At 49.8% G+C, this 24,994-nt stretch overlaps 1 protein-coding gene and 1 long non-coding RNA gene across 5 annotated transcripts in view; one reads left to right on the forward strand and one right to left on the reverse strand.

Moving 5' to 3' along the window:
• The window catches only part of cadm4 (cell adhesion molecule 4), a 158,945-nt gene that overhangs the window by 116,681 nt on the left and 17,270 nt on the right, over window positions 1-24,994 (forward strand). Inside the window, exons 1-5 of one of the 4 annotated variants that reach the window (XM_076050904.1) lie at window positions 642-2,377; window positions 12,222-12,368; window positions 17,714-18,001; window positions 22,087-22,248; window positions 23,733-23,823. In XM_076050904.1, coding sequence (XP_075907019.1) covers window positions 2,281-2,377; window positions 12,222-12,368; window positions 17,714-18,001; window positions 22,087-22,248; window positions 23,733-23,823 — 785 coding nt within the window. In that variant the 5' untranslated portion in view covers window positions 642-2,280. Of the gene's footprint in view, window positions 1-641; window positions 2,378-12,221; window positions 12,369-17,713; window positions 18,002-22,086; window positions 22,249-23,732; window positions 23,824-24,994 lie in introns of those variants that run through there. The other 3 variants (XM_076050902.1, XM_076050905.1, XM_076050903.1) reach the window with 3 other exon arrangements.
• LOC142904680 (uncharacterized) lies at window positions 347-825 on the reverse strand. The gene is made up of 2 exons (XR_012929440.1): window positions 696-825; window positions 347-647 (listed from the first exon to the last, which is right to left on the reverse strand). It is a non-coding gene; the product is annotated as an uncharacterized LOC142904680 (long non-coding RNA).

Here is a 24,994-nt window from a genome sequence, read left to right on the forward strand (position 1 = left end):
TCTCGCAAACACACACACACACACACACACACACACACACACACACACACACTCATCTCTAACCTTCACAAAATACTTTGCTAAATATGCAGACGCTGATCCCACACTGACGAGCGCCTTTTGTGCAAGAGGAGGGCGGCCAGGGTTATATAAACAAGCAGAGGGCAGAGAACGACGGAAAGTCAGACAGACAGACAGTTGGACGGACGCGTCCCTCAAAGGATGCCGCTCTTGGATTATATCATCACTCTTGATGCAGGAAGGCAGAAGAGAGACGATACGTTTGGGATGTAAAGTTGCCGCCGTGGACCCGACGCAGTACGGATATAAACAGAACCTGTTTGTGCCTGCCGGGACCCTCCAGACCTGCCGGGACCCTCCAGACTCAACGCACAGCAATTCTTCCCCCCCACCCCCGGTTTGAGCGAAAAGTCCAGGCGCGGTCGGAGAAGATTGGCCATGATCGGCTTTGGGATTCGCCAGGAGTGTCGGAGCCGCCGCCGTTAGAGCTCATCGGAGTGTGAGGGAGTGCGCGGGTTGGGGGGGCAGTGTGTAGTAATCTAAGGATGACACCCGCACTTTACTCCGTCAGATAGTGCTCAGTGAGCTGTGCAGTGCAGCTTGTAGCGGCTTTGTCTCTCTCTAAGCTACACTCGCGCGCACACACACACACACACACACACACACACACACACACACACACACACACACACACACACACACACAGACACACACACACACACGTTTGTCCTCGTCGCTCATACATAGAAAACACACGAGAGCGAAGATCAGCGAGTTTTGGAAGTTGCCCAGGGAAGTGACGGCACCCGGTGGGACAGGAAGCGTTATCGAGTTTGAGGCTACGCAGTTCCGTCGTCTGATAGCCTGTGATTGTCCTCAGCGCCGTCTTAAAATTTCAGCGTTAAAAACATTCCGCTTCCGTATTGTGCGCGACAAAGCGAGTGTCAGCAGCAAGAAGTGTGGCGTCAGAAGCGGCTACCAGCGGTCTTGACAGCCTTCGCTATTACTTCCTCTCGGCCTTCAGGTTATTTAGCCCTGCCGGTCGCCGGGCGACTCGTTAGACCTTCTGTGCGTTCTTCTCTCGCGAGGCCTCGTTCGGTCGGTCGGCCGGTCGATTTTCGGCCGTGGCTCAGCGGAACACTGACTTCCCGCCCGCCTTCCCGCGTCTGAGGAAGCGCTCAACAACAACCTCGCCGGCTTCTCCTTTGAACGTCGTCGGCTGGAGAGGGAGCGCCGGTGCCCTAGATTTCAGCGCACGGAGCGAGGCAGGTAGCTGCACTTCCAAAAGTTAGCGCTCCCGTCGACGAGATAGATCCGGTGCCGCTTTGAAAGAGGCGCCGCTCGCCTCGTCTCTCTGAATTAAATATTGCAATCTTGATGCTTCTCAAAGCAGCAGCCGCCGCGGTTTCCAACCTGCAGCAGACGTTGCAGCCTGTTGTTGTGTTGTTGTTGTTGTTGTGGTTACTCTCGCGTGGTGCTGGGAACTAGCTAAGCTCTGCAGCTCTGTCGTGTGCAGTTTGTGAGAGGTGCTTGTTAAGGTTGCCAACTTTTTTCTGTATGTTTTTTTTTTTTCTGGCCAATTGCATAAGAAGCCAGGAGCGGAAATCTGCTTGTCGGTAGATAAACTGTGCGGGTCTGTATTTTCCAGTACTGGTTGGTTGATTTGAGAGCGCTGGGCTGTGGTCTCCAGAGGGTCACAGCACCGTGGTGGGAAAAGCAGCGTAGCCTTTGTTGCCATTGGAAGATGGAGCGGAGCTCCTGCAGCAGCAGCAGCAGCAGCAGCAAAGTTTTAACACTGCATCAATTTTGCACAGCCGCTTGCACGAGTGCGTCGTGAGCTGCGTGGAGGTGATACACAGTGATAGATTCGCTGCCTCCAGGCTAATTTCTGCGCTCGTCCTGATAGAGTCCAACGTTCTTCCTGCTCGGGACCGATTTCTGTTTTACAGCGTCGCGCGGCTATTTGTTTTGTTTTCTGGGTGTTTTTGTGTATGTGGCGTGTAAAAATATCCCCCTTTTTTTAGCCGTAGCTCCGGCGTCCTACGGACTGCGCTGGAGGTGAAACCAGGCCGTCAACCGAGCGCACGTTTCTGCAGGTTTTGCAGCAGAGAGAGAAGGAATCGGAGCGTGTTTGTGTAGATGTCTGGATCTGCCGTTGCTGTAGCAGCGGCGTAACAAAGACCCGATTGATAGAAGTGCGCATCCACAGACACGCTCACACACACACACACACACACTCACGCAGCTTTTCCATAAACAATGAGGACCGACCGGAGCTCCGTCCGGCGCCGCCTGCTGCCTGCCTCCTTCTCACTGAGCCTGCGCAGCTTCGTCCTGGTCCTGCTTTGTTTGACCCGTAAGTTGACACGTTTCTAATGTCTCTTTCTATTATTTAGGTCATCGGATATAATCAGAGTGAAAACAAAATGAAAACATAAAGCATTTCAGAGGAACAGTAAATCCAAAGGCCTTTTCTTTTTTTTAAACTCCTGTGTGGATCGGCGTCCGGGTGATGAGACGCGACGCCTCAGTTTAAAGAACAAAACGAAGGAACGAGAGCACAAATGTGAATATTATACTAATTGGTGTAAATTGATGCAAAGTGATCCCGTGCAGTGCCCGGCATATGGCCAAGGGAGGTATGGCTCACGATGGAGCCCATGAATCAAGAGCTTCAGATGAATTGTTCAAAATGCTGGTAATTAAGTTGGAATTGGTAATTAAGATTAGGGACCAGAGAGAATATGAAGACGGGAGCATGTGCCCCGGAGGCAGAAGGGTGGAGGAGCGAGAGCGAGCGCAGAGTGGTGAACAGAAATGGGCCAAAAGACTTAAAGGGAAGCAGTCAGAAATGAAAACAGACGTAGGAAGAAAGATCTGGGATGGGAGTTTTTCTTTTTTTTCGCCCTCTCTCTCTTTCTCTCTCTCTCTCTCTCTCTCTCTCTCTCTCTCTCTCTCTCTCTCTCTCTCTCTCTCTATTCTCGTAGCTTTCCTGTGAAGAACCTAATCAAAGGAAAGTTGGACCCCAGAGCGGCAGAGATATGGCGAGCCAAATGGAGAGGTTGTCGAATACAAAGAGAAAAGGAGGGGAGGAGGAAGGGGTGGGGGAGGGGGGGGGGGGTGGCAGGGCAATGCAAGGGAGCCATTATTTATTGAGGCAGAGCAAGACCTGGCCGGATAGAGAAGCTAGTTCTGGTGGAAGGCGGCGAAAAATAAAAATGACGCGAGCAAACTGCAGAGGAGCGGCCGAGGCCGGGGCTTGTTTGTGCGCCTGCTCGGGCGTCGCAGCGGCGGGGGATAAACGGACGGGCCGGGAGCCAAATAAGGTCGAGATTTAAAGGCGAATCGTTAAAGAAGTCGTAATTCAACACGAGGCGACGGCAGTGAGGAGAAGTGTGTGTGGTGGGGGGGGGGGGGGTAATATGCTGCGCAGGAGCAGGTTGCTATTAATACCTCCCGACTTCCGTCATCGTTATTGTGCCGTCGCACAAAGACTCTGCTCTTTTCCCCGCCGCCGCCGCCGCCGCCACCGCCACCGCCGCCGCTCATTGGTAAACAAGCCTTGTGTCGCTCCTCACAGCAGCCTTCTGCACCGTGCCAGCCGGAGGGGGAGAAGAGAGAGGGAAAAAAAACTCAATCCTCGCGCCCCTGTTGGTGGCCGGTGGCTCTGCAAGGGACATTGTGTTGGGTTGCAGGCTGCAGAAGTGTTGACGAACACAGCAGCAGCAGGAAGCGTCTTGGCAGCGGTGTGCTGTTATGTAATTGGTGCCAGTAGGGCAGCTCCGGTCCGGGGGCTCAGACTGTGCACGCCGGCTTTCTGGTGCGACTGTTTTAAATATGCACGTCACACACACACACACACACACACACGCGCGCACTCCTGAAAAACACACTACTGGGAAGTGTGTGTGGGGGGGCAGCCATGTGGAGGAAAAGGGTGTTAGGAGCAGAGCCCGTGGCTGCTCAGAGTCCTCCAGTGTGCTCGCCGTCATGTAATATCCCCTGCAAATTTGCTTTAAGCCGCTCTTGGGCTTCTGTGTGTGTGTGCGTGTGTGCGGGTTGATGCGACCGTGGCGGATCTAGCCCTGCCTCGCAGCGGCTGTCGGCGGCCCAAGCAGAGGAGGAGAGGAAGAGGAGGAGGAGGAGGAGGAGGAGGAGGAGGAGAGTGGGAGGGCGGAGGGAGAACTTTGGCCAGTGAAGGTTAGCGGGGAGGAGTTGAACGGGGCCAACAGAAGGAGTAATGGGACAGTAAGTAGGCAAGGGAGCACCATGGGAGATGAAGGGGTGAGGGGAGACGATGGGATGGTGGGCAGGGGGGGGGCTCAAAGTGATTGAAATAAACCAGAGATGTAAAGTCAGAGAGGTCAAAACAAGCGATGCGGGTGGGGAGGGGGAGGTGAAGGGGGGAGGATGCTGCAGTGAATAATAGGAGGCGAAGGGGTCGATGCATTCCAATGCTGCATGTGCACTGCGGCCAGTGAGGCCAGGGTGCGAAGGGCCCCCCCTGCTGTTATCATTTCAGATCTTTATTTTTCATCCCGGACTCCAGAGACGCAGGTCAACTCATTGTTTAACCCCTGAAACCAAAGTTTCAGAGAACGGAATATTTAACCCTCTGTTTGCAGCGCAGCAGTTGATTTTAGCTTTGTAATGCTATTAAATGATGCTTGCTTGGGTAGAGTGATCTCAGAGGGTGGAGAATGCATCCGGTTTCAGGTTGTTTTCACTCAAGTGGGAAATGCAGGAAGGAAGGAGCATATTTAGCCCTATGTTTACAGCCTGCAGCAACACTGCTGGGGTGTTTAGCCACCCGCTCGCTCCTTGCTTTGTTGGTTCTTATGCACATCAAGCAAGGAAAAGACAAGGCGGCAATATTTGTGTAAAGTATTTGTGCCTTTTCTGACATCACAAAGGGCAGACTACCCGAACTGTGTGTTTCCTGAAAAGTAGAGCGAGCAAAAACAATTCCTCAGTTCGCAAAGTTCGCTGACGGGCTGCAGACACACGGTTATTGTTGGAATGCCTTGTGAATTTTTCATCACGTCTGAGCTTTTTATGAAGCTGGATGTGTAAATAAAAAAAAAAAGAATAGAAGGTCACTGGCCAGCTTTCTGCTCATTCTGCTGACTTAGCAGCGTCGCCGGTGACAGAGCACCAGTGGGGAGAAGAAAGTGCAGAAGGCGCGACGTGTGAAGATCAGCAAGAAAGAGGGAACCGAGGGAGAGAAGGAGGGCAAAGGATTAGAGCCGTTTTTTTGGCTACGTTGTTCTTTAGTGTCAAGAAAAAGAAATATATATAACAAGAACAACCGTGGCAGCACAACTCAAAAGCATCCAGTCTGGAAATTGTGCACAGCAACGTGTGACATCCTGCCGTCAAACGACCAACGTCACTCTCATGAACAATTATGTGCGCCTCCTTTATGTGGATGGCGAGCGTAGGCGCTCCTGAATATAGATGCGTGTTGCACATAAATCTTGTCATGCAAAAAAAAAAAAAAAAGTAAAAAAAAAAAAACAGCCTATTTTCTATGTTTAGCACTGGGGCTCTACTCTTTCTTGCACCGATTTCTTGATTTGCCTCTTTTGCCTCTTTTACCTCCTGCCTGCTCCCAGCAGCGAGGCGGACAAATCTGACCCCCGTTGCATCGTTGAATGCCGAGCAGCAAGGCGCAACGGAGGCTCCGAGGGAAAAAAAAAAAAAAAATGGGAACTTATGAAGGAAGGATAGGAAGAGGACAGAAAGTGGAAACAGGGCCAAGTGAAAACATTTGCAATTAGCAGAGAGGAAAGATGAAAGCGGAAGGAGGGAAAAACTGACACATCCAGTTCCCCTCGCCGGCTTTGTCCTCTTGTCCCGTTGCCTCCTCTCACTTCTCCTCTGTCTTTCGTTTTTTTTTCTCCCCTCTTTTTTTTTTTTTTTTTTGCTCCGTCTCTTCCGGCGCACTACAAAAAAGCAGCGCGATTATGCCGCAGACTTGAGCTCCAGAACAAATCACATTTAGTGAGGGGAGAGTGTGGAGATAGAGGCGGCGAGAGAGGCAGGAAAAGATTCCCACTGAGTCACAGGAAGAGGGAGAATCGAGGAGAGATTGCGAGGGGAATAAAAGCCTATTGCAGCTTGGAAGGAAACTGCTGGAAACCGATTGGAGGTGGGGAGGTGGCGGAGGGGCGGGAGCGGGCGAGGAGACGGAAGCTAAAGGCGGGAGGGATAGGTTTGGTTTCGGCCACAATCTTCCCGAGAGCCGGGAAGCTGGCGCCGGGTGTGATCCCGCAGGACGCCGACCGATGACGACGACCGGTGTGTATCGTGAAGCCTGCAGCGAAAACAGATGAGGAAGGAGAAAAGAGGGGGGGACGGCGTGAAAGGGAGGGAGGGAGGGACGGAGGATTAGATCAGGGGAGAAGGTGGGCTGGAGGAGAAAGAACGCAGATGATGAGGATTAGACCAGACACATTCAGCCAGATGAGAGAATTAAGAGTTGCAGGACCAAGTTGGGATTTTGTGGTGGGGAGCAAAAAGAAAATGGAAGAAGAAGAAGAAAAGGCTGAGTGGATAAAAATGGAAGGAACAGGGGAGAGAAAAAGTGACATAATGACGGTAATGAGAGCAGGATTTGTAAAGGATTACGTTTTACGTAGAGAGGAAGCATAGTTTTTTTTCTACCCTCTCTTTTCACCACGGCGGATTTGATTGGAGGGAAGAGCTCTGGGTTGCTGAGAGAGATGGAGTGATAATTTTAGACTAGGAAGGGGAGACAATGAAGGAGAGGTGCGGGGTGGGGTGTATGGGAAAGAGGAACCTCGGAGTCAGCTGTTCTCTATTGAACGTGGACGTCTATTAAAGGCCCCGCGCGGAAGATTTAAAGGTATACTCCTGTGGGTTTTTAAAGTCCCTTTAAGTCCCAGAACAAGCAGCTGTTGTTGTTGTGTTTCATTTGCTGGAATGAGAGTTTGTGTTTAGGTGAAGAACTGGTTGTCTTGGAGAGAGGAAGTCATATTGTGCCAGCACGTGTCTACAGTGGACCTGCTCAGGGTGGTATAAAGCATCAGGAGACATCAGGACATAACTAACACTCTAATGCACTTTCTAAACTGACGGTGCTAAACCTTCACACTGGGCCTTTAAATACACAGGGTCGTGAAAAAAAAACACACGCAAAAAGCCTGTCTGACATCTCAGCAAGAAAAACAAACAAAAAGAATTACATGAATGTTGTTTGCAGTACAGTTTCCTGCCATTAGGTGGTGCTAAATCTCACACACTGGGCCCTTTAAAACACCCAAAAGCTGACAAATGCAAATGCATGCAGCCAACGGACACCGACGCTACGCTGCGAGCTGAATTTGAATGGAGCCAAAGCCTCTCGCCCCGGGGAGGGAGGTTGGATATGTACAACAAAATAATAAAAGAACAAACATCCAGATGGGGAGGGGTTTAAAAAGTTCCCCGCCGACGACCCCGCAGGAGTGAAGGCTGTGGGCCGCTGTTATTGTTTTAATTAAAGCAGTAATAACATAAGGGGCTCGTGCATTGTACTCCCTGGCATCGATTCCCTTGTAAAGACGCGGCCGGCATGCAAAGAAAACACAGGCGCTTGGCCGGCGTCCAAGCAAAAGATAATGAGAGATAATGAATAGAGCCGAGCCCAGCGCTTGCTGGGCTTCAAGGATACACGGGCAGCGGGAATCAAACGGAGGCGGGCCTCGTGGCTTACGGGCCGTCTCGCTCCTCGCCCTGGCCGTCCCCACCGTCCCTTCGCCTTCAGACTGACGAGAGAGAAGAGGAGGAGGCTGTGGAGGAGAAGGAGGAGGAGGAGGGGGAGGAGGAGGAGGTGTGACACGGCCTCCGATGTTTAGCCTGACTGAGGGTGAGCCTGCAGGCCACCTGGCCGCCTCCCAGATCCCCGCTCCTTCAACCCCACCCCCCCTCCCCCCCACATAATTCACCTCCCTCCATTTAAGATTGGCAGCGGCGGCAGCGGCAGCGGCAGCAGTGTCGGCCCCTCTGAGAAGTCTTGTCATTATTTATTTATTTGCTTTTGTAGTGGCAGAGCGACGGCGCTTCTCTCTCAAATCTCTATCACCGCCATAAATAACGGCTCATTTCTTCCCCCGAGTGCCGCCCGCCGCCACGGCTGACAGCAGGGGGAGAGGGGCGGGAGAGGGCGCATGAGGAGGAGGAAGAGGAGGCGCGTGTCAGAGCAGTAGGGGCAGCCTCACGTTGCTGTGAAACGCTGCCCCCTGTTGGCTGGAGAGAGATTTAAAGGGGGGTAAGAAAAAAAAAAATCTGAAACTTTTGCTCTTCTCCAATTTCTCATCATGCAATTCAGCGCTGGTGCTGTATTTGATCATAAGCTTTGATTTAGTTGGACGCCATGTACACATGTACAACACGGTCACGCCCACCCCCTCTTGTCTTTTCTACGGTGCGCTGCGCTGGAGATCAGACGCGCAGGCTCCATTGGCCACCCATGTGAAGCCCATTAAAGCGTGCAAGCAAAGGGAAGCGCCGTTAAAACAGGGGTTAGCCGCGCGCATCAAGGGAGCGCATCGACACCCTCAGGGAGACTTTCTGAAGGGCTCCCCGCCAGGTGCTGCGCTGCGCCGCTCTAAAACTATCACTCCTCGCTATTACCTCCTGGTGGCGGCTCGTAGCTGCCACTCCCTCCCCTGCGTTGTCGTCCACCAGCAGCCAGCAGGTGTTTTTTAGTGTCCTAGCATCTAAAAAAAAATTTTTTTTAAAAATTCCCACAATTCTCCCGTCGCTGGGGTGACAGCTGTCAGAGGAGGCGGCCGTACAAGCAGAGCGCTAATTAGCTTCTCTGGCCCGTTCCCAGAAGCAGCACTTTGACCATTTTCTTGTCCGTACGCCGTCTAAACCCACCTCCCCCCCTTCCCGGCAGGTTCTGACGGGTCACAAATCACCCACCGGAGGGCCGCTCCAGCTCTGTCAGAATGCGCCACAGCGCAATTACAATTAACACTCTTTAAAACAATGGCGGCCCGACTCGGTTGCCACGGCGATGACTAATAACAGCCATTAGAAAAGTAATTGGTATGGTGGTGGCAGACTCCGATGACCCCCCCCGTATGAATCACAATATTGACGGAGACAATGGGAGCAATAATGACTACAATTAGCCATAATTGTCAAGTTTTCATCCTCCACCTCTTTCTTCCTCTTCTTCTTCCCTTTCTTCTTCTGCCTCATCTGGTATTAAAGGTCCCCCTGCCCCTTTTATCCTCTTTTGGTTTCTTCCCATCTCCAGTTCAATATCCTCTGTGTCCCTCCTTCCCCCTGATGTGAGGAATATTAAGGCTTTGAGTGTTTCATTAAAAGAGATTAAAATCGAGTGGAGAATTAAATTTGGATGAGGTCAGTCTGATCGGATGTCAGAGTAGCTTTGCCGCAACAAGGCAACCGGCTGGCATCTCCACTGCGGCCCATGCATGCACACACACACACACACACACACACACACACACACAGTCATTGGATTCTTAGACATGCTTTGTTGCAGATATAGACTGTTTTTTTTGGCCCCGACCAGTGAAGTCAGCAGCTCCTTTAGCAGCACCCACCATCTGTTTGCCTCGCTACGTTTCCTAGCTTATCAAAACATGGTGCAGATTTCAGAGAGTCGAACAGATGAAGCAGGGAGTAAATAGTGGGCCAGAAGTTTTTCAGTTTATTAAACGCACCCTCTCGGCCGATTAATCATTATGCTTTGGCCCTACTGTTGCTTTTTACTTCTAAATCGGGGATGTGGCTGTGGAAGTTGATCGTCGATATTTGAAGATGTAATTCACGCCATACTGGAAAGCAACTGTGTCTGTATAAAATACAGCTTTTATTTAGCTTTTTAGGTCACCAGTATATGTACATCTGCATTGACGCAACGCCTGTAAGTGCATAGTTATGTGTTCTTACAACATAAATACTTTTTATTTATCATGTTAGGAGAACCAAAATTACCAAACATTTCACGTTTTTTTTTTCTCATCCTGGACATTTTAGGGTTGTATATGGATATTTCTCAACTCCACTTGTTAAAAAAAAAAATTACTAATGAGGACAATTATTGTGGAACATTTAGTTCACAGTTAAAAAGTGTACTGCAACTTTTTAAACTGGAGCTGGTGCATATTTTGGTCCTGTGGGTCTGGTTCAGTTTGACACACATGCTCTGAAACCTCCTGCCGGGCGGAGAGGAGCAGTGAAATTGATAAACACCAGTTTGAGGAGTCCAAGCGGCTGCTGTCGTCCTCCAGACAATCACTCCCCCACTCCAGGCCTCCCGCCTTTGCTCGCGAGTAATTGTGCATAAATCATTTGGGTTCAAATGGCATATCTGGGTGTCCGTCGTTGTGCGCGGCGGGAGGCCGTAGTCGCGCGCGCCGCGTCGACAGCCCGGCCTACAAACACGCCGGCACTCCAATCAGGCCATAATCAAGCTCCTCATTACCGTTTGTCGGTGCTGTCAGCAGCATCAAAGAGGCTCCCTGCCGCGCCTCGGCCCCATGACGGGAAAAATGAAAGAAAAATATTGAGTTGGGAGCGGGAAGACAAGTTTGTTTGGGTGAAAATGTGCAAATGTTTTTGTGATTGTGTGTGTGTGTGTGTGTGTGTGTGCGTGTGTGTGTGTGAGTGTGACATGACACGTGTGCACGTTTCCAGCGCGCAGGTGCGTCACCGATTTATCAGCGTGCCGCAGCCGATTCACTGGCCAGCGTGGATTTGCATCCCCCCCGGCGAGTCCAGCACTTTACAACTGTCGGAATAAGAGCCATTACATCAGGATAATGGAGAGTAATCAATTGGTTTGGTGGCACCTGGATGAGAAATTGCATTTAGAAAGCATCGCTGCTGCTGCAGCTGCAGTGCGTTTCAGGCTTCCACCAGCGCGTTTGCCAGCTTTTTTTTTTTCTTTTTCTTTCCCACGAGGGCTCAAAACGCCGGCTTGTGCCGTTCTGCCACACTTTTATATTTGCGCAGGTGGCGGCAGGCAGGGCAGCAGTCCACTGTGTAATCTGCCCGCCTTTCCCCCATGAACGCACGGATGCTTTTGCGTTGCTGTGTGGTGGGTGTGCGAATAAATGTGAGAGCGATTGAACTGAATGAACGTTTTCTCTTGTGCTTGTTCAATAAGGCACCGCCGTACGTGTTTAAACGCCCATTGTGAGTGGAGATTGAAGATATGTTTATCTCGGAGCCGTCCGTCCGTGTGAGCCAATGGTCGGAAAGGATATTGCAAATATTGTTATCGTTAATCCCTGTTCTCTGATGTCCAGCTTCATCTCACGGCTCCTCCATCTCTCTGCATCTGATGTCCCTCCCCTTCCTAACTCCCCCTTAAGGCCAGTAGTTATTGCATGGTTTGTGCAAATTAAGTTTGCAGCATTTACCTGCATCAGATTGCATATCTGTGGAGGTTTCTGCGCACGTTTGCCAGGTTTTAACGGCACACGGTGCAAGAATATCAGAATAAAATCACACCCCACACCGCACAAAATACGTTGCCCTCCCTGCAAGCAGCGACTCACATTATGGTAACACAACCACTTATTATCAGCCAATGAAAACAGCCCTTATTTATTTGCGAGGACAACGTCTACGCTGCTGTTTATATTTTGCTCCAATCCATCCAACAGATCTCTTTAAAAATTCCGCGCTGGGCCTTTAAATGTGTGTCTCTATTCATGCAGTTAGACTTTGCCCCGAGGCTGCAGCACAGTTTGTATGTGCGCAGCAGACTAATTATAATCATCCCTATTGTAATCATAAGAACATATTCTTTTTTCTTATCATCAGTCGGTTGAGTTTCTGCGAATCTCTCTCTCTCTCTCTCTCTCTCTCTCTCTCTCTCTCTCTCGCTCATTCTTTATCTCACTTTGTCTCCCCCCTCCGCTTCCCTCCCTCCCTCCCTCCCTCCCTCACCCCCACCCCTCCCTTCCCTGGCTTGTTGTGTCCACATGATGAATAGCGAGCAAATGAAGGATGCTTTGAGTACCTTATTTTGAAAGGCTCTATCTCGAGAGAGGTGCAAATTGAAGATGTTTTTCTCTCCTCGGTCCTCTCCGCTGCATCTGTTCCTCGGATTTCTTCCTCCATCCCTCCTTCTCTCTATCTCCCACCATCTGTGTCACAATATTAACGTCCGCTTCTCTCTCTCTCTCCCCCTCTTCTCTCTCCCTCAGCCCGCTGCCAGGCAGTGCAGGCGGAGAATGTCACAGTGTTGGAAGGAGGCACGGCCCAGATCTCCTGCCGCCTGCACAACTACGACGGATCAATCGTGGTCATCCAGAACCCTCGCCGGCAGACTCTCTTCTTCAACGGCACAAGAGGTGCGTCGCCGTGCGTGCAGTGCTGTCCCCTCTCTCTGGATAAACTCTTCGCCACTGACATTTGCAGACCTGCCTTTTCTTTTTAGACACATTAGCGAGAAACTCGCCCGCGCTTGCGCTTTGTGTTTTTTTCCTCCTCTTTATTCCCTTTTTTTGCATATGTCCTTAATTTGCCTTTGAAGCGATTTCACATTAAAAAGTCAGATAACCCCGGAGTTAATTTAAGAGATGGTGTTATTCTCTGCCCTGGCAGTGTGACTACTTTAACTGCCTTAAAAGCATAGTTCCAGGCTCGCCGCATAATCCACTGTTAACCCCTCTGATGAGATCAGAGCGTATTACGGCTCCTCATTAGAGCCGCGGACTTGGCGGTCTCGTGTTTTGTTAATGACGGCTTTATGAAAAATGATCATTTGGAAGCAGGATAATGGAGGAAGCAGGTCTCACCTGCCGGCTTGTCGGAAGGCAAACAATGCACGGCTTTTCTGCGCGAGATTCCTCAGATTCTTCCGCAGGTGCCGGCCGGCGACCTCACAGCAACAATGTTTGTCTTTGAAAGCGGGTGGAGGGCAGTTTAAGGTAATCCAGGCTGTGAAGTTTTCTGTTGAGGTGTTATAAAAGAAGGTTAAAGGAGGACTTCATAACTGCAGGTTGAGCGATCAGGTTTGGGTGGAGTTACAGATTGTGGATAAACATCCTGCAGACGCACAGAAGAGTGTATTTCAAAATCGTGTTTTTCTTATTGTGTTTTCTTTAAAAATAAAATAAAATAAAATAACAGATAATACACAATACGAATATAGATACTGTTTGAAAGACAACACTCATCTCTACTTGGGTGCACTCTTGGTCTTTGATGTTGATTGAATCACGCCAAGACCTGGACTGGATTGCAACACGCTAATTGGAGGTAAATTGTATTTTTTGTGTCTTTTTTCTTCCATTATTCATAATAAGAGGCCCTCATCAGGCTCCCTTATTAGCGGCCTCGTTCAAGAAGCAGCCTTGACAAGGCCGTGCAGGTCATTACATCGAGAGGTCCTTCTACAGCTCCGACAAGAGTTCAAAGAATCAAAGAAAGCCATGGTACCCTCACTCCCCCGACCCCCCCCCCCCCCACCCCCCCGGTACCTCCCAGGAAACAGCGCAGCACCTCCTGGAAAACTACAATTACACATGAGAGGGACACGGATGAAAGACGTGAAAAAGAAAAAGAAAGAATTTCCCGCCGTGTCGGTGGTCGCGGCCCCCCCCGTCACGGAGAGACCGAGCCGTCGACGGCCTCCGCGCAAACAAATTTGTCTCCTGTAAGCACAGAGAGAGAAGCATCACCGGGGGGAAATTTCCCAGCCATGTAAACAACTCTACTCCCACTCCCTGAGTCTCGCTGCCCTCGTCTGTGTTGGCTCCGCCGTGGGGCCATTCCGTTCCCGCGCTCGTCGGCCCCCCCATCTGCCGCCCTGACACCGCTCGCTAACAAATGGGGGCGATCTTTGCGCCCGCTAAGCGCTCCGGACATGCGCCGAGAGCGCCGGTGTGTGTTTTATGAGATTGTCGGAGACTGATAGCTGTAATAGGGAGGCACAAAAAAAAGAAACTTGCCAAATGGGCACCACCCCCCCCCCACCCCCCCACCCGCTCCCCATGCCGACGAGGCCCGACAGGACAAATGAGGTTGCGGCGGTGGCCCTGGCATTTGCTTTGCCATTTAATGCAGAGCAGGTGAGAAAAGGATTTTGCTATCTGCGGGGAGCAGCGACCTCAGACTGTGTTGCGGCCGCCACCGCTGGGGGCGGGGAAATTTCGGGGGTGGGGGGGGTCAGCTTGGAGAGATTAGTGCGTTTACTTCCAGGAGGAGTGGACTGGTGAGTCACTGCGGGCCGTTCTGTCTGAGATCCCCATAGATTTCTGCCTCTATCTGTTATTTTCGTTTTCTTTTGTGCCGGCGTGTCGCATTGTGTGGTTATGCGAGTTATTTGGCAATTTTTTTTCTTCCCGTCTTCGCTCCGTCTCGCAGGCACACAAAAGCACACAACACCCCCCCCCCCCCCCAAACGAAAAAACTAAATGTATAGCGTCTGCATTGTGATGGTCAAGGAAGTGTGAGCGAAGCGAGGTTTCGAGCGTGAGAGTCTCCGCCGACATTGAGCTCCTGTCACCTACAGATGGTTATTAGTGTTATTGGTAATCATCGGCAATTTTCCCTCCATCGATTTTCTTTCCCGGGCAACAAAGGGAGAATTGCCTCTCGCACTCCTCTACTTCTCCATCGTCGTCGCCGCCGCGCCTTTCTCTTTTTTTTCTTCTTTACTCCTACTCTTTTGGTGCCTCCGTCCCTCCGAGATGAGGCATCAGCTGTACCGTGAAGTGTTTTGAAATTGCGGATGCTTTTTTTTTTTTCCCTCTCTTTCCCATCACCTTTTTTGTTGTTTTCCTCCAGCCACACCGGCAAAAGAGTTTTTACATCTCACAATTGCGTTACTATCTCCGTCAAGGGGGCGGCAACGCTCAATTTAATATTTTCGCTAAAGCAATTTTTAAGTTTTGCCATAAGCTTTATCTCTGCAAGCCACTTGCAAAAGAAAAGAGGCACAGAGTGCTTCGCAACGAGCGGAGGAGTGATGATTTAAAGCATAATAAGCTGAAAAATAATAATATTAAAATTGAACAAAACGCCAGGCGCTAATTAGAATTGGGCTCACAGAGGACTAGAGGCAGCCAGTTACAAGGGGAATGAATGAAAAGATTTGTAGTTTGGGATAGTCCAATCAGTGCTGGCGAAAATGAATTAGACTGGCGGTCAAAGCTGGAACCGAGAGAGCCGAGACATCTGTTACGTTATACCACTGTACAGCCCCGAGCCTCTCCATCGAGACTGACTTTGCAAACTCGCTCTGAACTTTCTTTTATATATATATATCAAACCCAGCTTCAGATTTAGCAGCGCTATCAACTCTGGAGCTGAAAATCGTCTGGGGTGCTGCCAGCGCTGCTCTTTCTCCCATTACAATTTTTCCCTCTGCCGAGCTGTCTGTGGGAGTGACATCACAAATTGCGATGCTGTGAACACCAGACAGTGGGATATATAACCCGCTGGTGGCTAATACCGCAAAAAAAACCATCTTGGGTTTAAGTTGTAAAATGTCACGGTGCTCATTTAAAAGAGCCACGGCTGCTTCTGCTCTACTGTGTCTTCTGCGCCGGCCAAATGCTGCCGGTGTAAAACTCCTGGAGGAGAATAATTGCAAATTTGGCGAAGGGGAGGGAGAGGAGGGTTTAAGAGTTAACGCAAGGCTCTTTTATGCGGGATGCCGCTCGCTCGATCACGTTTGGTTGTTCTCTGTGTAGCGTCTCCCGCTGTGGACTACGGCTCCCAATCCACAGCGTCGGCGAGGAGAGAAATTGCAGCCACGCCACTGGCTTGTGTGTCTGACCCGCCGTTAGCACCGCAGGTGGTTCAGCTGAAAGGCTGAAGGGTCATTGTGAGGTGTTACCTGATGAAATACTGCATGGCTGAGGGAAAGGAGGTGGAGTCAGTGCACGTTGCGGTCATGTGACTGTTCCAAGAGCCATTTATTTGCTTTGATTTTGAGGGTAGTTATCCTCCCAGCCACCAGAGGTCAGTGCAGTATAATGTGGTGCTGCCCTAAAGGTAGCTACTAGAGTTTTAAATTGAAAGTTAATTATTGCACAACCTGATGCTGAATTGTGAGGAGTCATTGTTGTTAAGAGGCTAATTGGAAGCTCCGTTATAAATAAAAAGCACTTTGTGTTAGCGCACCTGATGAGTGTTTTTTTTTTTCTTTTTTTTTCAGTTTTCATTGTAACTGAGTACTTATAACTTCATTCATACAATTAGCTGGTAGTGTATACACACACGACTACACGACTAGTCACTACAGCTGGTGTCTGAAGAGCATAAAGCTCCCAGTCAGTCAGTGGCTGTCAGTGTTTGTGCCATTCAGGGTAAAAAAAAAAAGAGGCAACATTTTTAGACGCTAACTTTCCAGAAGCAGCATCAGTTGGGTGGATACGTCAATAAGTCCTGATTTGCTTGCGCTCCAAACATCAGCAGCCCACCGGCTCATCCTGCTGCCTGCTAAACGACTGCGAGGATCCCGGAGGTGCCGACCGACTGAACTTATTTAACACACAGCAGGCAAAAAAAGCCCATCGGGAAAGAACAGCAGGATCATTGAGATGTCACTCGGCGGCGCCGTCAGTCTAAATCTGTTTGCGTTCTAGCGCTCTGCCTGTCTTCATCGCTGTTTTAGATTTAAAGAAGTCCACCTGCACTCACAGTTCCACAGGAAAGGAGGGAACCTTCTGGCTATTGTTTATACTTTTTACTCACTTTTCAATACAGTCCGACTCAATTCCATTTTACGCCTCGCAGACCAAAAGCACGTCGCACTTCCCCTCATTTTCGTCTATGCCCATGCAGATAAATGGGCTCCCGTCAGCCGTCCCTTTCTTCGTCGCCTCCTCTCCGGCGCTGAGGGTCAGGTGGGGACGGTGTAGCTGATGATGGGGTGGAGCGCAACCGTTTAGCTTTTCAAGGCTTGTTGGGCCTGCGAGAATGTGACGACTCCTACAGAGTGTGACCCCGCCTTCGCCCTGAGACGGCCGGGAAGGACTCCAGCAACCCCCACCGTGACTCAGATAGAATATGAACAGACGAATGAAAAACTGCTTGTCTTGAGCCGATGTCTCACTAGTGGCCTGCACAGCTTGGCTGAAATTGATGGTGAAATAGATAGATAGATAGATAGATAGATAGATAGATAGATAGAGACTTTATTGATCCCTTTGGGATGACTCCCTCAGGGAAATGAACACTTCCAGCAGCAAGTAGATGTGGTTCTCATGTTTTCATTGTAGATTTGTGCATGACTATCTGGAATTTATATATTCATATCTATCGTTAGCCTAATTGCATAAAGTCGAATGCCAAAGTAATTTTTTGGCCAAATTGTGATATCTGCCTAACTTTACTATGTGCTTGCTAAAAAAATGTGTTTTTGCTTGTTTTCCGAAAACGTTTAAATATGACTTAGGCAACTATGCTATGAGGCTAACGATATATATCCAGCCCTATTCAGTGACACAAGGTTAATAAAAGGATAATAAAAAACATGTCTGCTAAAGTAAAGCTACTAATCGCTTGTTTTTGAGCAGGTGTTTGATTCCGTCAGGTTGGATTTCAACCACTGGCCCTTGTGACTCAGGGACTCCATGTGAAAATGAGATATGGGACTTGATCTACTGTATATCCTCACCGTTTTTTTTTTCCTTTCTCCTCCTCTCTCTCCTTCTCCTCCCCCTCTCCCTCCCCCACCCACCAGCACTGAAGGACGACCGCTTCCAGATGGTGCTCTTCACGCCGCGCCTGGTGCACATCACGCTGACCAACGTCAGCGTGTTCGACGAGGGCGGCTACTTCTGCCAGCTCTACACCGACACCACGCGCCACCAGGTGGCGACGCTCTCCGTCCTGGTGCCGCCCGAGACGCCCGTGGTGGAGGTGAAGGAGGCGGCGGTGGAGGGCGGTGAGGTGGAGCTCAGCTGCGTGTCGGCGCGCAGCAAGCCGGCCGCCACCCTGCGCTGGGTGCGCAACGGCCGGGAGATACAAGGTGAGGTTGTGTGTGGGGGGTGTGGGGGGTGGGGGTGGGGGGGTGACAGGTGAACTGATGGATGGTCAGATGATTATGGAAGATAAATGAGGAAACTAATGGGAGAGAGTGGCGCAGGTGAAGTGGAACCGGCGGATAATATCGCAGGCTGAGTGCTGTGTTAAGAAGAGAAAAAAAAAAGGAAAAGAAAATAAGGGGGAGGTATAATTGGAGATGTGATTGATAGGCCGATACTGGGGGAAGCAGACGGATGACTTGATTCGGAGTAGTTTTGAGGTAACGGCTGGTTGAAAATGTAAAGGTTTTGGCTGCGGGGCGTCCGGAATGTCTCCCTCACTCATTTCCCCTGCCTACCTGATGTTCCGTGCGCTACTTAAAGGCGAGCCATCTGAGCCGGCGAACCATCAGAGGTGCTCTCTGAGGCGCAAACAGTCAATTAAAGCAGCTCCGATAAGGAAGGGAAGGAGAAACTTAAAAAAAAAAAAAGAAAAAAGAGAAGGGAGGCCTGTATATATATCTACATCTATATTTATATATCTAAGATGCAAATAACGTCCAGACAGTTTTTATTTATTCATATTTCTTTGACAGCCTGCCTGCGATGTTTTCAAGGTCCCACATTCGACTCACGTTCACGTCTTCATTTTTCAGCCTTGACTGCGGTGAACCAGCGTCGCACCATTGATGATCACTGAAAGCCTTCGTAGATAAGAAATGAAGATAAAAAAAACACGCCTTGGCCTGAAACATGGCTGTGTAAGTCAGGCAATGTGTGTAAAGCATGTTGCTATTGGTCCCTTATGACGGCCAGGTCTTTGTGACTCCACCCAGAGTCCAGCGGAGTGGCCTCAGCTCTTCTGACAGCTGAGAACTGTTCTGGACTTTGTCATGTTACCATTAGAAAACCTGCAGGAATCGTTATGTGGGACCTTTAACGTCTCTCTGCTCCAGGAAAAGGGGATGAAAAAGAAAAGAAGTCTTTGTCGGGGTCACTGATGGAGTCAGAAACGCCTCTGCAGCACAAACTGAGATCACCGTCGTATATTTTTTTGTTTTTGTTTTTCCTCCCAGCGAACGAACTAAACCATCCGTCAGTCCGTTGCCTCGGTTCGACATTTCTCTCTGCATCACGGCCAGCTTTGGCTCAGAACAGCCAACCAAGTCCTTCCACAGAGCAACAATAGAACTGAAACCGCTCTCCATCGCCTTCAGTCTGTTTGACCCCCCCAAGAGTTTTATTTTTTTTTTGTTTTTTTGCAATCAAGCTTTTACGCACCATGAAATGGGTTTAGGATTAATGCCTGGTTTTGATTTGAATTAATCAGGAGGCGCCTTTAGTCGACTGAGCACAAAAAAAAAACAGTGAAAAATAAAAAACCTGCGGCAGGCTTAGTTTTTTCGACAAATATCCGGGGGGGCCCTACGTCATTGTTTTTGTCTAATTTATAGCTGGATGGTAAAAGAGCACAACAGAGGTACAAATTGCCTCTGAATGCGCCACTGATGATAATTGCTCCTGAAGTGGTACACGGCGTCTTCAGAGCTTGCCAGACCGTCGACTGGTTTGCGTTTTATTTTGCTGCCTTTCGAATTTCACATTATCTACTTTCTGTCTTGCTTTCCGTCTGGCCGCTGACGTCGCTGTCACCCGCTGCTTCTCACAAACTCCACCGTCCTCCACCGTCCTCCACTGTCCTCACCTTTGGCTCACCTGGAAGCCACGATGTTGACAAAGACTTTGACGTCCCTTCTTTTTTTTTTTCTTTTTTTCATTTTAATGACTTGAGTTTTGCTGCCACTCTTCCTCTCCTCTCAAGGGGCTTCCACATGAGAGGCAATTTTGCTCTTCGCTCACTGCCAGGTCAGGGCGTCGAGTGTCATTGCATATGAAAGCTGCCTAGCTATTGCTTTCATATGCAATGGGCCTAGCCTGCTGGCTAATCAGGCGGCAGGAAAGGAAATGGAGAAAATCTGTCTGTCGCTGCCGTCACATCACATCCAGCTTAAATCTCAATGCTTTGCACTTGGAAGGGCCAGAGGTAGCCGGGGTCAAAGTTCAAAGCAAGTGGATCTTTAAAGCCACGTTCAGACTGCCAGCAGATTTTTAGCCCATCCAGATTGAAGCCGCATGGCTCTTTTGTAGCCTGAACAGTCACAAATCACATGAAATCCAATTTGTGCAAAAACGGATTGAAACCACCTTCGGGAGGTAGTTTCAAATCAAATTTGGACAGATATGAACGGCTCCAAACACACCGATGGGTTTTGACTTTCCGTCACGTTGCTCTACGCGACGCAAGACCCAATGCGCCAGACCAGAGTGCGGAGCTGTAACGTAATGAAGCAGCAGAAGCAGTAGAAAACAGCAGCAGTCCCTGGACAGAGGAGGAAACTCATTGGCTCATCAGTGTGTGGGGAGATACTGTAGCTCCATTCAAGCCAAGCTCCAGGCCGTGTATCACAACAAGTGCCGCTGTCGCAACCATACGACGTCACACACTACACGCTACGCTGGACGACGCCTCCGCTCCGACGTGGTTGCTACAGCAACCTGTCAGATGGGTCAATAACGTGGCCCAGTCTAAACAGAGCCACATCCCATTTGGACACCTGTTAAAACCAGTGTGGACAGTCAGCCCTAAAAATGGGATTTGAGAAAGAATCTGATTTGAATCAGATTCGCCTGCAGTCTGAACGCAGCACACGGTGCAAATTTGTGCGGTGCACTACGGCAGGGAAGCGGTACAGCTTTCTCTGTGATTCATGTATCTGGACCAAATTCTGAAAATCTAGTGGCATTGTTCTTCGTTGGAGAATATGAGGTGTGAGCACACACACAGTAGAATGGCTAGCTGAGCGGGTTTTTTTTTTTGTAGCATATTAATAAAGCTGTTTTTGAAAAGCCAACCTCTCCTCTCTTCTCCTCTCCTCGGATCTGCCTGCACTTCCTCCCCTTCACTTGCTCTTCCTCTTCCTTCCTCTGACCTAAATGAACTGCGACACCAAAGGTTAGCGACAGATCTCCCGCCGATATGGCTGGTCACTCCGTGATTAGGGCCCCCGCTATCTTGCCGCCGCTCACTGGCGCCTTGCCGCCGCTCGTCCCCTCCCTCCTTCCTCCTCGATCGAAGCGGCCTTTTATTTTTCCGAGCGGCGATAATTGAAAAGGCGGCGCGTCATAAGTGATCCGGTTCCGCCGCTGCCTCGGCCGGCGACAACCTCTCAGGCGTGACCGTTTCCCCGCTCTGCTACCCCACTTCCCACCTTACACCTCCACCACCTTGTGTGGTCCTCTTATAGGTCCTCTTTCATGTCTGGTCTTGACTCACCCGTCCTCCCTCACGCCCCCTCCCCCCCTCCCCCGGCCTCCATCAATCACAGTGCCCTTTCTCCCTTTTTCTGAGGTTGTCCCTCCTCTTTGCCTTTCTTCTCCTCTGACTGTGTCTGGCTAAGTTAAAAATCTCACTTCTGTCTATGCATATTGTCTCTTTCATCCCTCTCTCTCTCTCTCTCTCTCAATCTCTCTCACTCTCTCTCTCTCTCTTTCATCCCTCTCTCTCTCTCTCAATCTCTCTCACTCTCTCTCTCTCTCTCCCTCTGTCCGTCTCCCGCTCACACACACAAACACGCAAAATGGCTCTGCCGGCTCTCAATTTGCAAACAAAACAGTTTGTGTGCGCAATTGCCATAAAATAAGGATGCAAATGACTTTCCCCACCGCCTCCTCCTCCTCTTCTTTCTTTACCTCCCCCCTTCGGTCCATCATGCCATCCTCCCCTTCACAGGTGACGCACACTGCAGCTCATTCATCACTCAATGAATTCCCCCGCACTTATCCCTCAAAGTCGGTCAACGTCTGGCCGCCTCCGTCTCCTCCCCTTAAGTTGACTCTTCTACTTTCGAATCTCGTTCGTCTCTTTCCCGCAGCAGCAGCAGCAGCAGCAGCAGCAGCAGCAGCTCGGCCGCTGGAGGAGGTGACGGGGAAAATAGCGAAAGTGAAGCGAAATGTTGACTTTTCACTCATCTCACCCCCTTTTTTTTTTTTGTCTCCCTCCTCTCCTTCTTCTCCTCCTCCACCAACAAAGGCGTCGTATCCCAGCAGGACAACGGGAAGACGTTCAGCGTGTCCAACACCATCCGGATCCCGGTGGAGAAGAAGGACAACGGGGCGGCGCTGAGCTGCGAGGCCGCCCACCCGGCGCTGGCCGGCCAGAAGCGGATCCGACACTACCGCCTGGACGTCAACTGTGAGCGCCTCCTCCCTCCCTTCGACAGCCGGAACGTTTCTTTTTATGTTATTATTTTTTTATGCATGCATTTCACGTGAAAGCACCCCCCCCCACCCCCCATCCATCTCGCAAACAAATGGAATACTCTCACGCTAATGGGCCAAATGTTTTCCCGGCAACGCAAATCATCCCATCTGCATCTCCGCCGCCGTTCAAGTCGCAACCTCGGCGCCATTCGTTACGGAGACGCATTTTAACGGCCGCCGGCGAGCAGCTGCGTCGCATTTTAACGTGACGGAGGCGTCGCTGCGGCGTTAACAGGACCGGGCGTTGCCGGGTGGCACCTAAACTCATCAATTTATAGGGAAAAAAACTGGCCCGCTGGCACCAGAGTTCACTAATGCAGCCTGTGAGAAGCAACAGCAGCAGCAGCAGCAGCAGTGTGCACAAAGAGCCCGACCCAGTTCAAAATTTAGCATGTTTTGCGGAGTTGTCTGTTCGAGGCAGACGGAAAACAAAACAGAAGCACTTGAAAGATACAAGATTTATTTGTATTGTTTATTCATTTTAAGATGATTTCTCTTATATTCCACAAAGCCGGTCCGAGAAATATTCCTTAAAATCGCAGCTATTTTAAACCCGTCATTTATCTTTTTTTTAAAACACCCTTTTATTTTCGCACTTTCTACTTCATAGCTTTGGGGTTTTTTTGTTGCAAGACAAAATCAGATTCTACAAGCTTCTTCAATCAAGAGACTTTTGTTTGCAACAATGTTTAATTTAAAAGATGGGTGGGGAAAAACAAATTTAAAAAACAGTCAATTTTCTTTGTCTGAGCTTTTAGGTTGACCGAACTTGATTTTTTTCCTCCCTCCCTTTTAGCACAGCCATGCACTATTTAATCCCTCTCGGATGAATGATGCAGTCCTTTAAATCTTCTAATCATTTTGACCCACTGCGTAATCCACAGGCCCAAATCAATATTTACAGCCACAGTCGTATTATTCATATTTAGCGAGTTCTTCTGCACGGCTCTGCGGGTACAATTCGTTTTTTCTCTTTCGTTTTTTTTTTTCTTCCACCACCACGCGCTCTTTAATGTTTGCTGATAGATGTGAGTGATTAATATTCAACGCTCTCGTCAGGCTGTGTGTTGGTGGTTCCTCTGCTCAGACAAGTGGTAATAATGGCCGACTGTCAGTGTGCATTTGGCTCCCCATCACTCCGCCACTGAAGTCGCTCGCGCTACAAGCAGCTGCCGCCGCGGCGGGCCGCTCGCGCTAACAGGTGTTTCCAACCCCGGGATTGTCTGCTGGTTGCCAAGGAAACAGATGTTCAAGCCCCACCCCCTCCTATCCCACTTTATCACTCCCCTCGCCTCACCCCACTGTCTCCGTGTCACTCCCGCTCTTTTTTTCTTTTCTTTTTTTTCTGTGATATCCGCTCGTCCTCCCTCACCGATCCTCCCAGCACACCTTCTCTCTCTCTGTGTCTCCCCACAGTTGCACCCACAGTGAGAATTGTTCCTCCTCCTGGTATTTTGCGAGAGGGCGACTCGCTCAGCCTCACCTGCTCTGTCACGGGGAACCCTCTGTAAGTCTGCATGTGTGTGTGTGTGTTTGTGTTCCTATTCTGAAGCAGCGCTGAGCTTCTTCTAAGTGTCCTGGGGCAATCCTGCCGTCTGAGCTGCAGGGGTGCTCAGCTCTGCCAGCAGTGCACTGCTACTGTTTTGTTTTTTTTATTCCTTGCTCTCCCCCAACACAAAAACTGTACATTCTAGAACAATTTGGGGTCATCAGGAGAAGAACTTTCGAATTTGTGTATATATTTTTTTGTCATGACTGGATCAACATGCAAAGTAATGCAGGTGGAAGTGGGTGGTGCGCTGAGGACTTGCTGTTTATGCCTCCAGTACCTGAGCAGCTCCCTTCACAATGTAATGTTTTTTGCATGTCCAGGCTTCACACAGAGGTCTGAATCAATAAGTTCCTCCTCTCCCGTTTCCTCAAGAGTCTCCCTCACCTGCTTCTTGCTCGGGGCCTGCTTCATCCTCCTTTTCCCGCTCTCGACCATCTGCCACCCAACAGGCAAATGGAACAAGCAGGCAAACAGTGGGAGACGTGAACCCATGTCATGACCCATATACATTTTTAAGCAACCTTCGACTTGAAAAAGCACATGTTCACAGGAGTTCAGAGCGGAATTCGGAGTTGTTAATGGGTTGCAGAGAAAAAAAAGAAATGTTTACTTGTTTTGCAGCAGTGAGAAGAGTAAATATCGCCGTTGTTGGCAAAATTTACACAGTAAGCAATGGTTTATTACGGCTCATATAAGCGGAGAACGGAACCTAAATGTGTTTTTCTTTTACAAGTTGATTAAAACCGTCTACATTTTTTACCTTTTGTTTTCTTGAGGTGCTTGAGGTAACACAGCGCTTGCATGCAGTTATAATAGATCATATTTATTCTTATACAAGCCTGAAACTGAGCAGCAACAAATGAACAGAACACAAGGCAGCTCAAACACAGATTTACTGTTTTTCCGTCAGGCGTGTGCGTGCGTGCGTGCGTGCGTGCGTGCGTGCGTGCGTGCGTGCGTGCGTGCGTGCGTGCGTGCGTGCGTGCGTGCGTGCGCGTGCGTGTGCGTGCGTGCGTGTGTGTGCGTGCGTGTGTGTGCATGCGCATGCTGGCATGTGAGTGTGTGAAGCGTTTTTCAGGCATTCAAAGGTGCTTCAGCTCAAATTAGATGGCAAAAATGTCCCCCA

This window comes from Nelusetta ayraudi, unplaced genomic scaffold (genome assembly GCF_046127955.1).
Source record: "Nelusetta ayraudi isolate G7.1 ecotype Tasmania unplaced genomic scaffold, CSIRO-AGI_Nayr_v1 ptg000131l, whole genome shotgun sequence".
Taxonomy (NCBI): Eukaryota; Metazoa; Chordata; class Actinopteri; order Tetraodontiformes; family Monacanthidae; genus Nelusetta; species Nelusetta ayraudi.